Source organism: Peromyscus leucopus, chromosome 1 (genome assembly GCF_004664715.2).
Source record: "Peromyscus leucopus breed LL Stock chromosome 1, UCI_PerLeu_2.1, whole genome shotgun sequence".
Classification (NCBI taxonomy): Eukaryota; Metazoa; Chordata; class Mammalia; order Rodentia; family Cricetidae; genus Peromyscus; species Peromyscus leucopus.
The window spans coordinates 160,143,128-160,160,371 of NC_051063.1; the positions used below are offsets into that span (position 1 = coordinate 160,143,128).

At 49.5% G+C, this 17,244-nt stretch overlaps 1 protein-coding gene across 2 annotated transcripts in view; it reads right to left on the reverse strand.

The window, feature by feature from the left end:
• Ankrd27 (ankyrin repeat domain 27) overlaps nt 1–17,244 on the reverse strand; it is a 53,080-nt gene that overhangs the window by 5,104 nt on the left and 30,732 nt on the right. For both annotated transcript variants that reach the window (XM_028877763.2, XM_028877762.2), the window contains 10 exons: nt 16,573–16,688; nt 15,570–15,662; nt 13,077–13,274; nt 10,861–10,920; nt 10,624–10,743; nt 9,278–9,322; nt 6,204–6,326; nt 4,453–4,650; nt 3,553–3,672; nt 814–975 (listed from right to left, as the gene is read on the reverse strand). In XM_028877763.2, the coding sequence (XP_028733596.1) occupies nt 814–975; nt 3,553–3,672; nt 4,453–4,650; nt 6,204–6,326; nt 9,278–9,322; nt 10,624–10,743; nt 10,861–10,920; nt 13,077–13,274; nt 15,570–15,662; nt 16,573–16,688 (1,235 nt within the window). The remainder of the gene's footprint in view (nt 1–813; nt 976–3,552; nt 3,673–4,452; nt 4,651–6,203; nt 6,327–9,277; nt 9,323–10,623; nt 10,744–10,860; nt 10,921–13,076; nt 13,275–15,569; nt 15,663–16,572; nt 16,689–17,244) is intronic.

Genomic DNA, 17,244 nt, shown 5'->3' on the forward strand with positions numbered 1-17,244 from the left:
GAGACAGTATTTGGAAATTTTTCCCTTCGAGATACTATGGATGTTACCCAGAACCTTGGGCTCCCAGCCTCTCACTGGGGGATTCTAGGCAGGGCTCTACCACTGAGCCACACCCCAGCCCCTCACTGGGGGATTCTAGGCAGGGGCTCTACCACTGAGCCACACCCCAGCACCTCACTGGGGGATTCTAGGCAGGTGCTCTACCACTGAGCCATGCCTCTACCCTTAAAATTAAATAGGCCTATAATTAGGTTGCATTTATAGTGACTCTAACATCTCTTTTGGGGCAATTAACAACCAACTAGCTGTCCATTTGGAGTTTAAAGAAGAGATTTACTATGAAGACAGGACAGAGGAAAGCAACATTCTTTCTCCATGATTGACTGGAAAGAGTAGTAATCTGGGGATCTAAATTCTCTCAGAATCTGAGGGATTTAAATCCACAAACTAAAACTCTCCATTATGCTACAGGGCTGGCAAATCCAGAATGGTGTCTATCCTGCCACTTCCCAGACGGGACAGCATCTGTGTGAACTGGACCAAGGTCTAACAGTGGCAGCTGATAGGTGCTCCACCTTCTCTTGGGCCTTTGGAACAACCACCCTAGAAAGAATGAGCACTGGCACATGAGTGTGTCCAGCCAGTGGTATCTAGCCCTGCCAGTGGATGTCTGGCATGCTCCCTTAGCTCAGCACAGAGCACCAGAGACCCTGGCTGTTGCCATCTCACAATCTGGTTTGAACACAAGGGATCCACAGTGTGCTCCAGGGAGCACGGGGCTCCTCAGTCCACAGGTGCTCCGCTCCGCATCACCTGCTGTGCGCAGTCCACGGCCGTGTACTGCCTCTTGTTCAGGATGTCAACAGATGCTCCGTGGAACAGAAGCAGCTCCACCACCAAGACATGCCTTCCCATCACAGCCTCGTGCAGGGCTGTGTTGCCTTTGTTGTTGGAAGCATTGATGGAGGCCCCATGCTAGGAGAGAGACAGGACAAGAGGTGAAGAATCTAGGTGACGGTTCACTATAAAATTACTTCCTAAAGATTTGTTTATTAACTGAAGTACATGTGTGCCACAGCACGGGTATGAAGAAAACAACTCTTTGGGAGTTGACCTCTCCTGCCTTGTTTTTGGGACAGGGTCTCTCTTGTTCCTGCTGATCTCCTGCATAAGGCAGCACCTTGCCAGTTCTCCTCCCCCACCTCCCATTTCGAGGTAGGAGTGCTGGGATTATAAGCATGAACCACAGGGCAGCCACATTGTTTTAAAGGTTTATTTATTTTTATTTTATGTGTATGAATGTTTGGCCAGGGTGCATGTATGTGCATTGTGTACATGTCTGGTAGCTTTGGGGGTTAGAAAAGGGTGCCGAATACTCTGGAATACAGATGGTTGTGAGCCACTATGTGGGTGCTAGGAACTGAGCTTGGATCCTCTGAAAGAACAGCCAGTAAGCCAGACATGGTTGCGCATGCCTTTTATCCAGGCTACAGCAGGTAGATCTCTGAGTTCAAGGTCAGCCTGGTCTACAGAGTGAGTTCCAGGACATTCAGGCCTACACAGAGAAACCTTGTCTCAAAAAAAAAAAAGAAAAGAAAAGAAAAGAAAAGAAAAAGAAAGAAAGAAAGAAAGAAAGAAAGAAGAGAAAAGTAGCTCCAGGGCATCTACTTTACCTGGATTCCAGGCTGGAATTCAGAATTTAGGTAGCTGGGCTTGCACAAGCACTTCTGCCTGCTGGGCCACCTCCCAGCTCCACAGAACTATTTCTAAAGACAGGGTAGTGATACACACCTTTAATCCTAGCACTCAGGAGGAAGAGGCAAGCCTATTTGAGTTGGAGGCCAGCACGTCTATCTACATGTATTGAAATGCCCTCAGGTGCCTGCCCGGAGATTGCTCCCAGAGTCCCGGAGAAGATGCTACAGGTGGCGGGATGCTATCTGAGGGATAGCAAATGCATCTACTTCCACGAAACCCTTCAGTCCGTTCACTTTAGTCTTCTAAGACACAATCCTGTCTACACAGCTTCAATTCTGTTCTCACACTTAGCTCCTCTCTGTCCCTTCTCCTGTCCTCTCACAGTTCTAAGTTCTTTCCATCTTGTCCTCATCTTTGTCTTCGTTCCTCTCCTTCCTCTCCCTGTGACCCTCTCAATCCACCTAGAATCAGCAATCCTCTGGCCCTCCCTCTCTCTGGCCAGGCGGGGCAAGTGTACTCGGTCACTAGGTAACCTGTGGGAACGCACCTGGTATGTAAAAACCCTTTTGTTCTAAGTAAATTGTTCAAGGGGAAGTCTAGAGGTGCCACTTGGGCTGAGAGAGAAAGGGGGTTCTGAGCTTCATTTGCACAAGAAACAAAGCTTGTTTAGCATTAGGACATTAGGACGTGTACCTAATGTCCGCCTGGCCTAGGTGGTGTCTCCATATGGATATTTACCTTAATTCAGGAGACTAGCAGGTGGTCTGAAATGCTTATTCTGTCTCCTATTGTCCTTGGATGTTAAATACATATCTCAGATAAAATGCTTTTGTCCAGAGCTGGCCCTGGCCTTGGATGCTTGCTAAAGGAGATAACTACAGAAGGCAGACATCTGATTCTAATGCTAAAAGGAAGAATCAAAAGCCCTGGAAGCAGGAAGCCTTGCCTGTGTGACTGTTATCCAAATACCTAATTGTATATGGAAAAACTATGCCCAATGAATGATCAATCCACACTGTTTAGAAGTTTAGGAAAAAGAATCAATTGGGGAAGCTATAACAGCACACATGAAATTCATAGCAGAAAACAGCCGATATATTCAAAATTGTCACAGAATCATTAGCAGAAATGCAAGTACACAGTCCATCATTCCAGAGACAGGTGTTTGACAGTCAGGCTCACAGTCCATCATCCCAGAGACAGGTGATGATTGACAGGCAGGCTCACAGTCCATCATCCCAGAGACAGGTGATGATTGACAGGCAGGCACATAGTCCATCATCCCAGAGACAAGTGATTGACAGGCAGGCACATAGTCCATCATCCCAGAGACAGGTGATTGACAGGTAGGCAGTCTATAGTCATAGGGTTTTAAAAAGCCTTGTGTGGGACCTGGAAGATGGCTTTGTGGTTAAGAGTGTGTACAGCTCTTGCAGGCTCTGAATACAGTTACCAGCACTCACATCAGACAGCTCACAACTGCCTGTTAACACCAGATCCGGGGGATCCTGTGCCACCTTCTGGTCTCTGTGGGTACTACATATGGTATACAGACATACATGCAGGGCAAAACACAAATATACATAAAGTAAAAATAAACAAATCTTTAAAAAATATAAAAACAAAAATTGGTTTTTTGTTTTTGTTTTTGTTTTTGTTTTTAGAAAGGCCTACCTAGGCAGTGGTGGTACACGCCTTTAATCTCAGCACTCAGGAGGCAGAGGCAGGCTGATCCCCGAGTTCCAGGACAGCCACAGCTACACAGAGAAACCCTGTGTAGTTTTTGAAACCACAGAAAGAAAAAAGGGAAAAGGAAAAAGAAGGCCTGGTTTGGCGGGAGGAGAGGGCTCTTACCTGCAGCAACAGCGCAGCGACTTGGTGATGGCCGCCAGAGCAGGCGAGAATGAGGGGCGTGTTCCCGCCCAGGTCCTTCTTGTTAGGTTTTGCATTGGCTTCTAAGAGACATTTCACCACCTAGTCCAGAGAAGAAAAACTTCAGTCCTAATTATAAGTTAGGAAAAGCAATTTTTCTTTTCAGGTGAAACAGACCCTCTGGACCCTCTGGGAAAAGGAGATGATTAATGTAGGAGGGATTCACACCCCCGGGGTCTGTTCCTTGCCCACAAGGTGCTAGGCACTAGAGTTTCCATCTTATAGCCACCTAAGGGGAGCTACAGCCACTGCTCCCAATGCATTGTGGGAAGCAGTTTGCTGGACATCTGCGAGAGATGCTGACTGGAAACGGGGTCTTGCCTATAAAACTCCACAGTGGATCATCCCAAGGCAAAGACAAACAGATGACTTCCCAAAGGAACAGGAAGGTAACTGGTTCAAAGCCAGGTGTTGGCACACACCTATAACCCTGGCATTCGGGGCTGAGGCAGGAGGATTGAAAGTTTGAGACTAGGCTGAGTTACATACTAAGACCTTGTTTCAAAACAAAACAAAAGCTAATAATTGCAAACTTTTGTCTTGGACTGCTATGCCGGGCCTTGATTATACTTGATAAAACCTAAGCTACTTTGCACAGATCTACAGGTAGTGAGTGGAGTGGCCAGCACCATGGCAGAGGAGATTCATTCTGGCTTCAGTCAGAATTACAGTGGTAGCTCTGACTGGCTAGGCGGGCACTGGTGCCACCCCAGGTGTGCGGTCCTCTTGGGGGAAGAAAGGAAACGCTGTCCTCTGGGCTTCCCTGAGCTCCGCCCAGTCACTGTCAGCCCTACTCTGCTGCCCAGGAGATGGGGCCCATACCTCAAAGTGGCCCTGCCGGCAGGCCAGGTGGAGCGGCACAGCTTGGCTTGTGTTTCTGGCACCCGAGTAGGCACCGTGCTTCAGCAGGAGGGGGACGAGGTCCGTCCGGCCATGCAAGGCAGCCATATGCAGGGGAGAGAAGCCGTCCTGGTTGGTCACATTCACACCAAGCCCACTGGCAGGAATCCTTGCCAGTTTCTAGAAAAGGCAGAGGGTGGAAATAAACGATGTTAATACTTCAGAGGCTAGGCCAGCAGTGGCAATGGAAATCACCTCCCTGCTCGCTCACAGTTCCTAGGCAAATTCTGGGATCACAGAGGGATCTGGACTCAACATGACCCATGAGTGTGACTTCCACTTCTTTGGAAGGAAGTGAGAAACCAAAAGACTTGACTTTGTATTTTTCAATGAAGTAAGCCCGCCACAAGGATGCCTTATCATGCCAGGCAAGAGCTCTGAAGAGACAAGTTACATGAAGGAAGGGGCAGTCCGTGAAACGCTGAGAAAGCCAAGCCCGTTCAATAAAAAAGCCTGGACAAGTGGGCAACCACATAGGCACCCTGGGCACCGACCCTGACTCCACACACATAAACTGCAAGTCAGCACAGCCACGGGAAGCAATGGTCATTCTGTGGAACAAAAAGCTGCTTGTGGTAGTGCTTGGTAACGTGGCCAGTTACCAAGGAGACGCACATCAGCATCAGCAGTGTCAGAGCCCAATGCTCGGGAGACAGATGGTGGGTCTCCAGGGACTGGAAGGGTATGGGCTTCATGAACGGGGTACTGACGCATAAATACAGTCTCTCTTCATGACGGTGCTTGGTAGAGGAAGACTAGGCGTGGAAGCCAGCAGGGGAGGTAGCACACAGCTGTAACCCCACCACCTGGGCAAAGGGGAGGGTCAGGAGTTCAAGGTCATCCTTGACTACAAAGTGAGTTTGAAGCCGGAGGCCTGAGACTAAACAAATCACCTACAGTCTGCCAAACCTCCTGAGACAGTCAATACATCACTCACCTCCCCACTTCACTTTGATTTCTATCATGAGATTGCTTTCCTATCCCTGGTGGTTTTTAAAATCATGCTGAGAGGAGAATAATCAATCAAAAGGCAAACAAAACTGCTCTGTAGAGCATCGCATTGAGAACAAACATTAAACTGTATGCGTTAAAGGTTGGATCTTACTATATGTAAATCACACCTAAAAAAGGGGGGGGGGTGTCGGTGGTGGGAGGTAAGGGGCCTGGAGAGATGGCTCAGTGGTTAAGAGCACTGGCTGCTCTTCCACAGGACCAGAGTTCACAGCACCCACATGGCAGCTCATACACATCTGTAACTCCAGTTCTGCAGCACATGATGCCCTCTTCTGGCCTCCATGAGTACTAGACACACGTGGTGCATCAATACACGCGCTGGCAAAACACCCATACACATCAAAGTCCAGCATGACATGGTGGTGCATGCTTTTAATTCCAGCACTTGGGAGGCAGAGGCAGGCAGATTTCTGAGTCTGAGGCCAGCCAGGTCTGCCAGTGACTTCCAGCCAGGGCTACACAGAGAAACTCTGTCTCAAAAAGAAATAACAGGTGGGCTGAAAATGACCAAAGAGATGATGCTCTCCCCCGCCAGCTGACTAATCAGCCCCTTGGGGATGCCTGTGTCACTCAGGAATTACTTAAAGCAAAGCACTTCCTAGGCGGAAAGAAGAACGTGCCCCCCCCGCGCCCCCCCCACAGATACAGCAGAACCAAACCTTCTGGGCTGGGGCACACTTGGGGCACTGGCATAAGGGGTGACAGAATTCCAGATCCACCGTGCTGATGGCCTCATCCACATCATCTAGGTCATCCTCCGTCCACTCCAAAAGGTAACGAACCTGGTGGTGGCCAGAGGGGAGAAACAGGAACTCGATTATTCTGATGCCTTTATTGTGCATGCAGAAGCGCGCGCGCACGCGCGCGCACACACACACACACACACACACACACACACACACACGGGCACACACACACACGGGCACACACACACACGGGCACACACCCACTTCCCAAAATCAGCTCCTTGGACTACTGCAGTCACTGACAAAAATCATTTGTTCTACAACAATAAATCTGCACTCCACCTGTGTTCAGGCCATTCTAAGTTCCCTGGGTAGCACAGAGGGATTAACCTATCATTTTCCAGCATATCAGTCTCCGTCCCATCAGGCTGAAGCTGCTTGGAGGGCAGGCTTTCAGACCCTGGCCCTGAGCACACACTCCTGTACCACCTACCCAGGTCAGTTCCAGATCCTCCCTTGCCACCCAACAGAAACTTCATGCTGAGTGCTCAATGCTGTGCTCCAGAGCACACCCAGAATCCCTGACCCCACACCAGGGTCCTTCCACATGCCAGCATGCAAGGAGGAAGCTAAGAACCCCCACACTGGGCATGCATGGGTTCCAGCACAGGCTAGTTGCTGGGATCTGAAACTTGAGAAGAGAGCCTGTGTGATGGCCCACACCTGTAATCCCAGCACTCAGGAAGTTGGGGCAAGTGGGTCACAAGTTCAAGGTCAGCCTGAACCAAACAGTAAGACCATGTACCCTCGAAAAGAAAACTATCAATTACAGTTCATTTGAGAAAAGAAAGCAGTCACGGACATGCATTTCTAGGCTTCACTGCAGGTGTCCAGGTGTCAGCGTATGTCTCCAAGGAGGACAGAGCTTGCTGGGAACCCCATCAATGCCAAGCCTCCTGTCCCCCATGGCCCTTCCAGATCCTACACAGGGGTGCTAACTACAAAATCAGCCAGCTCTGATCGCAAGTCGGGGGAACCAGATGGGCAGGTGGCCTCCAGAGGGGCCTGTGACGGCACAAGGAGGTCAGGCTGGATGGTGACTCAGGCTACAGCACAGATGTCACTGTACCCACCCCGTCCACAAGTGGCCTGAACTCCAGCTTGCCCCCAGCGGGAGGCAGAGTAGATGGTCATAACCTGGGCTAGTCACTCCCTCCCACACAGACTCAAGAACAGGTTCCTGCGGTGGCTCTTAGGTACCTAAAGAAGGCTGGGTTCTCCAAAGCTGGTCTCAGGAGAGAAACAGTCCAACACCAGCTAGGTGCAGACCCCTGTGACAGCAGCCTGTCCCAGAAGCTGTAAGAACGAGACCCCACAATTCCTGTCTACCACCTCTGCCATGGTTTGAATAGGAAATGCCCCATGCAGGTTGGACGTCTACACCCCAGCTAACGGAACTGCTTTAGGAAGTGCTGGAAACCGCACTTTAGGAGGTGGGGCCTAGCTGGAGGGGGCGGGTCACTGGGGGTGGACCCTTAGGGATTATATGATCTCTAACACTTTGCTCCCTCCCACTCCTCCTTTTAAAAACCTCTACCACTGTATGTATGTGTGTGCACACAGTCATGACTGGGGGGTCATATACATGGCACAGAACAAGTGTGCAGGTCAGAGCAGAAGACAACTGTGAAGTCAGCTCTCGCCTTACGTGGGTTCCAGATCAAACTCAGGTCACCAGGCTTTTTATCTGTCACAAAGTGGAGAATTTCTCTGCCACACAGCAGTCTCAACCACCATGATATTCTGCCCGAATGCACAGAACCCAATAACTGGTTGGTCCCCCAAAACTGTAAGCGGCAACAAATCTGTTTTCTTTCAAGTTGTCTTGTTGCTATGACAACACAAGGAGCAAACATGGCCTCCCTCCCTCAGCCAGCAGTGACAAGGCATCCTTTTTTAAAAAGATGTATTCATTATTTAATTTATGTGTACGTATGCGTGCCTGCTGAGGCCAGGGGTTAGATTCCTCTGGGACTGGATTGGTAGAAGTTGTAAGCCACCTAACGTGGGTGCTGAGAACAAAGCCTGGGTCCTCTACAAGAGCAGTCAATGCTCTTCACCACTGAGCCATCTCCCAGGCCCAAAAAGCACTCTTGAAAACTGTGCCAGGCCCTTGGAAGGTGACCCATTCAGAGCTCCAGGTTTGCTGCTTTCAGGAAGGCAGTGGAAAGTGCGCGTGGGAATCCGGGGAAGACTCTGGTCTCTACTGGCTGCTGCTGTTCTAAGCCCCGTCCCTGCTTATGACATCCCAGAGTCCCAAGCCTGCTGACCCAGGAGTCCAAGGTCCACACACTATCACTGAGGCTCATGCAGCCCTGGCTTTGTTTGCCTTCCCCACGCCTTCCTTTCCTGTAACCTTGGTCTGGATTCTTGCCAGCATCATGTTGACTCCCAGAATGGCGATGTCGAGAAGGCAGGGGCCATGCCGCCCATGCACCTCCTCCCTGGGAAAGGCTAGCATCTCCATGACAGAGTACATGCAGAGTACAGGTAAAGTGTATGTAAGCTTTGAGGGGGACCTTACAGAGTAAGCTGGCAATGACCTAGAGGGCTTACAGAGTACATGCAAAGTACATGTAAGCTTTGAGGGGGAGCTTACAGAGAGGCCACATAGCAAGAGGCCTCAAACAGAGGCAAGACACACAAGACAAACGAAGAACTTTGAAGATGCTCTTTCTTGGGACTTTAATCTTAAGATGTCCCTCACCGGCTCTTGTTTTGGATGCTCATTCACTAGATGGGGTGCCACTCATATCGCTAAGAAGACCTGGCTGTGGGATATCCTGCACTAGGGGCAGGCCTTTGAGGGTTCTACCCACCCCGGTTGTCTCTGGTTCCCTTGCTTCCTGGTCCATCCCATGTGAAGAGTAGCTGCCTCGTGTTCCCACCACCATGCTCTCCCGCAGGATGGACTGAACCCTCTTCCTCTCCAGTTATGAGCCTGGGGGCTCTGTCGCAGCGACAAAGGACACTCTCCGAAAACTCACCATTTCGAGATCGCCATCAGCAACTGCTCTTAGAAGCTTTTCTACCTTAATGGAAGGAAAAAGCAAGTCAGGGAAAGGGTTTTAATAATAAAATAACAACAGGAATGACATCAGCATTCTGAAAGCCAACTAGCCTTCTCTCCATGTGCAGTGGCTCACTCAGCACCATTAGAACGTAACCCTAAGAGCTGCACAGAACCCCTCCTCTTAATATAAACTGGAATTGCTAATCCGCGGGAGGGGAGACGATGGTGGCCGTTTCATAAGAAGGCTTTCTTCTCTCTGTTTGCTGGGACGAGGGACAGAACCTTGGTGCCCGGGATAAATCCCCAGTGCTCTTTTCACTCTGAATTTCAAGACAGAGTCTCACTAAGTGGTTCAGGCTAAGCCTTGAACTCACACTACGGCCCAAGCAAACCTTGGGTTGTGGCATTCCTGCCTCACCCTCCTGAGTAGCCAAGACAATAGGTTATCTGCCACCAGAGGCAGGTCAGGATCACTTCTGAAGAAGTCAGGCACCCTGATCCACTCCTTTGTATACTCAGCTCTCATACTTTGCTAGGTACAGGGGCTGTGAGAACAGACACCCCTCCCAAGAACAACCTCAGGCCTCTGATAGACTGGGGACTCTCTCTGGGCACACCTTGGCTTTCCTTTCATTGACTCTGCATGGAGTTCATTGGAGGCCCCCACCAGGAGAATGCTTTGGGGGTGGGGGATGACCCCACTGGGGCGGTCCGTGACCCAAGAGAGGAGCAGTGGAACAGGGATACAACCCCTCTGTTGAAGGATGAGATAGACTGACTGCCCTGATACTGAACAAGCATTAAGAACAAAAGGAAGAAGACAGACTGTAAACGGCTTCTACAAAATGTGAGGTGCATACATGTCAGACCGTAAGGGATGATGGGCGCTAGGCTACTAAGAGAGACGCTCACGGGGTGGGCACAGAGGTGCACTCAGAGAGTCTGAACTTAGAACTCTGAGACAGCTTTATACATGTCCATTTTTCTTAGAATATAGTTTCTTTGTCTATTTCTTGCCCTGCCCCACATGTGTGTCTCTGTCTCTTTCTGTTTGTGTCTCTGAACCCTCCATTGCTCTCTTTCTCTCTTACACACACATTCCAAGAGCTGCTATGGAGAAAAGACCCAGAAGAGCCAGAGAAGGCGAAGCCGACATGACATGCAGTTGAGCACATCTCAAAGGCATTGACCTTGGAGTAGACCAAACCAGCTAACTGGTAAGCAGGCTGCAGGCTGGCAGGCTGGCAGGCAGCTCTGGCCAGCCTACAGTGCTTTAACGGACTGATGTACCACCGGGGTTCACCCACGGAGGAGGCTCACCTCCCTGTAGTCCTTTTTCACCTCTTCTTGCCTGAAGCTCGCCGTGATGGAGGAAAAGCTGGAGGTAGAGGAGCCCTGGCTGATGGAATCCACGGAGCATGTAGGGGACTGTGCAGGGACCTGTGGGAGAGCAGCGTGGGTGACAAAATGGACATGGATCACAGACTCGTCAGGCCTAGAGGAGAGGTGCCAAGCTCGTGACAGCAGCAGGCACGGCCTACAGACTTAAAGACTTACCTCAACAGGCCGCGGCCTCCTTTCCAAGGACAGACGATGAGCTTCCATGATAGACAGAATCTAGGGGACAATGAGGACAGGAAAGGCATCCAATGAGATGGCTGTAACAAGCTACCAGCATCCCCAGGCCTCTCTGCCTGCCTGTCCCCAGGGAAGGCCAATAGAGAAGCTCTTAGATCTATGAAAAGGCTAACTTTGGGGTCTGTTCAGCAGGTAAAGAGCACTTGTCACCAAACTTGACCACATGCATTTGGTACCTTGGACCTACATGTTAGATTCTCTGCGCGCACACACACACACACACACACACACAAATTTAAACTATTTTTAAAGCTAAAATTTAAAAATAATGATTGAGAGTTTTCCCACTATTTTTAAAATGGCATTTATTTTTACCAGCTTATTTCATACTGATGGGGCTAGGCTTCGTTCACAAAGGAGCTGCCTGCTAACTGTCCCCAGCAACCTTTTCTCCTTTTGGGATCAAAAAGAGTTCTTTGGACAGACATTTTGAGACCTAGAATATTCTCAGACTGGTCACACTTATGTAGATAACTTATAAGTGGTTGAGGAATCCCACTTAAGATGATTGCTATGACCGACGCCTGAGTCTAGTGCTCTCTTCCTATTACTCCATTTACTTTACAGCTGGCTTGAAAGTCTGACAATAGCAAGAGTCTTCAGGGGCTGGAGAGATGGCTCGGTGCTTAGGAACACCTTACTGCTCTTCCAAAGGACCTGAGTTCCACTGCCAGCAGCCATGTTCACTCTAGTCCCAGGGGATTTGATGCATTTATCTGCCCCGCACCCAAGAATACAATACACACAGACACACATAAATTTAAAAATTAATTTTTAAAAGAAGTATCTTCTACCAGATGGTGGTGGTGCATGCCTTTAATCCCAGCACTGCTGTAGATATCACTCTATATAAATAAAACACTGATGGCCAGTGACCAGACAGGAAGTATAGGCGGGACAAAGAGAGAGGAGAATTGGGGAAACAGGAAGGAGGAGAGACACTGCAGCCACCGCCAGGACAAACAACATATAAAGACGCCAGTAAGCCACCAGCCACGTGGCAAGGTATAGATTTATAAAAATGGGTTAATTTAAGATATAAGAACAGTTAACAAGAAGCCTGCCACGGCCATACAGTTTATAAGTGATATAAGCGTCTGAGTGATTATTTTATACGTGGGTTGTGGGACTGCGGGGCTTGGGGAACCTGGAGAGAAGCCCTCCAGCAACACAGCACTTGGGAGGCAGGGGCAGGCAGATCTCTGTGAGTTCGAGGCTAGCCTGGTTTACAAAGTAATTTCCAAGACAGCCAGGACTTTTACACAGAGAAACCCAGTCTCAAAAAACCAAAAGAAAGAAAGAAAGAAAAAAGTATCTTCCATTTAAAAATAAGTAAAAATTACAAATAAAATAAATCCTTTTTTTTTTTTTTTTGAAAAGAAAGAAAGCATGTCTTTTTTTTTTTTTTTTTTTTTTCCGAGACAGGGTTTCTCTGTGTAGCTTTGCGCCTTTCCTGGAGCTCACTTGGTAGCCCAGGCTGGCCTCGAACTCACAGAGATCCGCCTGGCTCTGCCTCCCGAGTGCTGGGATTAAAGGCGTGCGCCACCAACGCCCGGCTAAGAAAGCATGTCTTATGTCCTACAAACCCTCCATACCCTTGGACAGATGGAAAATCCAGGGCTTCCTCCTGTTCCTCAAGAGACCAAGTCTAGAGGCGCCATAATCCCAGCACTCAGGAGACTGAGGCAGGAGAATTTCTGTGAGTTAAGGCTAGCCTGAACTAATTCAGTCATTCAATTTTGGGCCAAGTTAAAATGAAGTCTGGAGAAGCAGAGAGAAGAGTGAGCAAACAGCGTCTCTGTAGGCTCTTGGCCTCCATTTGCCTTCACGGCTCTTCACAGCCGAATCTACTGCCCCGTTCTCACACAGTCCATGGCTGGCACAGGCCCAGCGCTCAGAGGCTGGAGCAGACTCTGCTGAAAGCAGCTCCTAATGACAATACTGAGAGAAACTGCTAATAAAACCGGAAACTCTATCAATAAGGAAAACCCATGAACAACGAGGCCCCAAAGATATCAAAAGGATAGAGGCTGAGTTTCGTCCTTGGTGCTAGCCTACATTTTCTTCGGAAGGCCAGTCTGCAAGCAGATTTACTTTTTGACAGTTGCGTGGCTGCTCAGAGATGGAAGAACTACCTTGGAGTTCAGTGCACACTTGAGTGGTGTTTCCTTCATTCTGTTCTGGGTCTCCGTGGGGGCTCCATTCTGCAGCAGCGTCTCTATGATGCCCTGGTAACCCCAGCGTGCGGCAATGTGCAGGGCCGTGTCTCCTTTCTCATTTCCAATGTCCAGTCTGCAGGCCTGGACATCATAGTACACCAGAGCCTTCACACACTGCAAAGGCACGGCAAAATCATCAATCTCTAACACGAAGGAAAGCCTAGGGTAGTGTCGGTGCGACCCTTAGCTGTGGGCCATGTCCTGGTTTGACCAAGGCTCCACTCACCAAGACAAAATACAAAACCAGCAGACACAATTCAAGGGTTCCACATTCCCTGATCAAGACACCTCATTTTTTTTTTTCAAAAGAACCCAACTGGGTCAGTAGTAGAGTATTTGTCTAAAATCCCACAGTGAGGGGCTGGTGGTGTGGCTCAGTGGTATAACACCTGCCTAGAATCCTCCAATAAGTAGATAAGGGGTATGGTTCAGTGGTGGAGCCCCTGCCTAGAATCCCCCAGTGAGGGGCTGGGGTGTGGCTCAGTGGTAGAGCCCCTGCCTAGAATCCCCCAGTGAGGGGCTGGGGTGTGGCTCAGTGGTGGAGCCCCTGCCTAGAATCCCCCAGTGAGGGGCTGGGGTGTGGCTCAGTGATAGAGCCCCTGCCTAGAATCCCCCAGTGAGGGGCTGGGTGTGGCTCAGTGGTAGAGCCCCTGCCTAGAATCCCCCAGTGAGGGGCTGGGTGTGGCTCAGTGGTAGAGCCCCTGCCTAGAATCCCCCAGTGAGGGGCTGGGGTGTGACTCAGTGGCAGAGCCCCTGCCTAGAATCCCCCAGTGAGGGGCTGGGTGTGGCTCAGTGGTAGAGCCCCTGCCTAGAATCCCCCAGTGAGGGGCTGGGGTGTGACTCAGTATTATAACCTTTGTTTCCTTGTCTAGCATGCAAGGAGGCCTTGGGGTAATTCCCAATAAAAAGCAAAACATGAGGGGGGCGACCAAAAAAAAAAATCACCAATTGCCAATGAATAGGAAGTGAGTAGCCCTGCTTATAATCTCAGTTTGGAAAGCTGAAGGACTTTGAGGGAAGCCTGGATGACAGACAGGGATGGCCTGTCTCAAAATAATCTAAAAAATAATAAAAGAAGTTTTCAAACTTGCAAAACAAAGCTGGACTACTGCAAACTAATTAGGTATATTGGAAAAACCTTTAAGAAAATGAAATTGTATAGTGGACGGCAGAACCATCCAAAATGAATCTCAAAGTAGGGGCGGGCAAGTAAGTATTTACCAAGAAGGTTATATGCAGATGGGTGATTCCAGCTGTCACTTGAAATGACTTTTCTTACTACAAAGAGCAGTCATATAAACAGATACAAGTTATATAACATTAGATAAGATTCAGATTTTCTGCAAGGACATCTGTGGTGAACCCATACCTTTGACCCCACTACTCATTGACTAGACCACACAGGTGGTCTAGGAGTTCAATGCTATCCTGGGCTACACCATAAGACCAGAAAAAAGGGTGTACCTCTTTGTACAACTCTGGAAATGGGAAATGACGAACTTGTACATAGTAAAGTAACAGGAATGGAAATCACAGAGTTCCTAGATGTAGGATAAATTGTAAAGTTTGTATACATACAGAGTTAAGAGCCAGATGGTAGTGTGGATGAGTAAAAATGATTTAACTTCAGGGTAAGATCATGGACAACTGGGTTTTAAATTTCTCTATATGTAGCATCTAGAATACACTCAACATTAATTGTTTTAAATACAGGGCCGGCAGACGGCTCCAGAGGTAGCACACTTGCTACACAAGCCTGGGCTCCATCCTAGAACCCCTGCAGATGGGTGTCAGTTTGACAAACTAGAGTCTTCAGGGAAGAGGACCTCAGCTGTGAAAATGCCTCCATCACACGGCCTGTAGGCAAGTCTGTGCAGCATTTTCTTGATTAGTGACTGATGTGGTGGGCCCAGCCCACGGTGCACCGTGCCACGCCTGGGCAGGTGGTCCTGGGTTGTATAAGAAAGCAGGCTGAGCAAGCCATGGGGAACAAGCCACTGAGCAGCACCCCTCCACCGCCTCTGCTTCGGTTTCTGCCTTTGGGTTCCTGCCTTAAGTTCCTGTCCTGACTTTCCTCCGTGATGGACTGTGACCTAGAAGGTGAAATCAACACCTCCCTTCCCAAGTTGATTTTGGTCATGGTGTTCATCACAGCAACAGAAGCCAAAGTACACTAAGGTGGGAGGAGAAAACAGACTCCACACGGTTGCCACCCTCTGAGGTGTGCCATGGCAACAGCATGCACCATGCACATGCATGATAACAAAGGGTAAATAAAATAAAAAATTACACACCAGCGTTTCAGCAGTTATCAACACAAAACACAACACTGGACTAGTTTCAAGTCTGCAGTTCTTCCCAAGTGAGGAATGTGTAAAGCAGTGGCTGGGTGCGGCAGATGACACTTACGTCCTCATGGCCGTAGGTGCAGGCCAGGTGCAGCGGGGTGTTCCCGTTGTTGTCCTGCACCTCGGTGCTGGCCTTGTAGTGCAGCAGCAGCAGCTGGCAGAGGAGAGAAGACAGCAGCTGAGCTCCACAGGGAACATGGGGCGCCACAGCATCCACAAGTGCGTCCTTCCAGGGCCGGGGCCATGGTCAGATCTTAAACATTACACAGGCTGTGCACTCTTGGCCCTAAGTCCAAAATAGTATTTTCTTTCTTTTTTTCAGTGCTAGGGGAGAAACCTGAGGTCCCACCCATGATCGGCAGATGCTTCCTCACAGAGATTCATCCCCAACTCCCCAAACCTGAAAAGTGTTGAGCTTTTGGCATAACCCAAGTAGGAAATTCCATACCAGGTCTCATATGACAGAGGCATTGATACACGCCAAAGCAGAGGCACATTATGATACTTAGAGCATCATACAAAATTACCTTTAGGCTATGTGCCCAATATTCCAAAATCCAAAAGGATCCAAAATCCAACACCCCAGCATTAAGGTGGATCCTCAACCTGTACCTCTGTTAAAATTGTGCCATTGCAGGCTGGCAAGATGGCTAAGCAGATAAAGGCCCTTGCCACCAAGCCGGACAATCTGAGTGCAATCCCTGGGACCCACACGGTGGAGGGAGAGAACAGATCCCAGCAAGCTTTCCTTTGACCTCCACGTATGCACTATGGCTCACATGCCTGCACGCATATGTGATACACATACACATTTCGATATGCCATTACTTCCTGTCAAAACAATGTTTAAAGAAAAATGTCTAGAACCCCGCCCTTCCCTCCCTGAGATGACCGGAAGTTTCCCGTCTCGACCCATCTCCAGGGAGGTGCCTCGGCCCCCACGTTCCTCCTTGTGCCTGGCAACAGTGGAGCCAGCACTGGAACGGTCCGTGGTACAGCCGTGGAGTCGGTATGCAGAGCAGAATCAATCGGCTGAGCAATGCTGCACGCAACCCTCTGCTCACCGTCACACTCTGGAAGCCTTTCTGACATGCCAGATGGAGGGGAGTGGAGCCGTGGTAGTCGGTGGCGTTCACTATGGCTCCTTTGGAGACCAGGAAGTCAATGAGGGACGCCTGACCTGCAGAGCAGAAGGACCTCTCAGCGTGGAGGAAGCAGAACAGCTTCCGACTACAACACTACCTCACTCGATGGCCCCGCAGGAAACCCATCAGGAGACACATGCCCAGCCGTACAGGAGGCAGAGCACCAAAGACTCCAGTCACTGGGAAATCCCTATGAAGGGATCACACCCAAGTCGACTTCAACAGCAAACGGCAATGGACCAGGGGCTGGAGAGATGGCCCTGTGGTTAAGAGCACTGGTTGCTCTTCCAGAGGACCCCGGTTCGATTCCCAGGAATCACATGGTGCCTGGTGACATTTGTAACTAGTCCCCTAGTTTTGTGATGGAGTCTCCCCACATAGCTCAAACTGGCCTTGAATTCATAATCCTCCTGCCTCAGCTTCCTGATTGGCTGAGATTACAGGTCTACACCATCACACCTAGCTCAATATTGTCTTTCAAGACAGAGATAGGTGAACTCCAAACCACAATTCTGAGATTGTCTTAGCAGGTATTTCAGCCTGTCCTCACTGGCCAGGAGAGTCTTCAAGCCTAGGGAGCCCCATAAAATG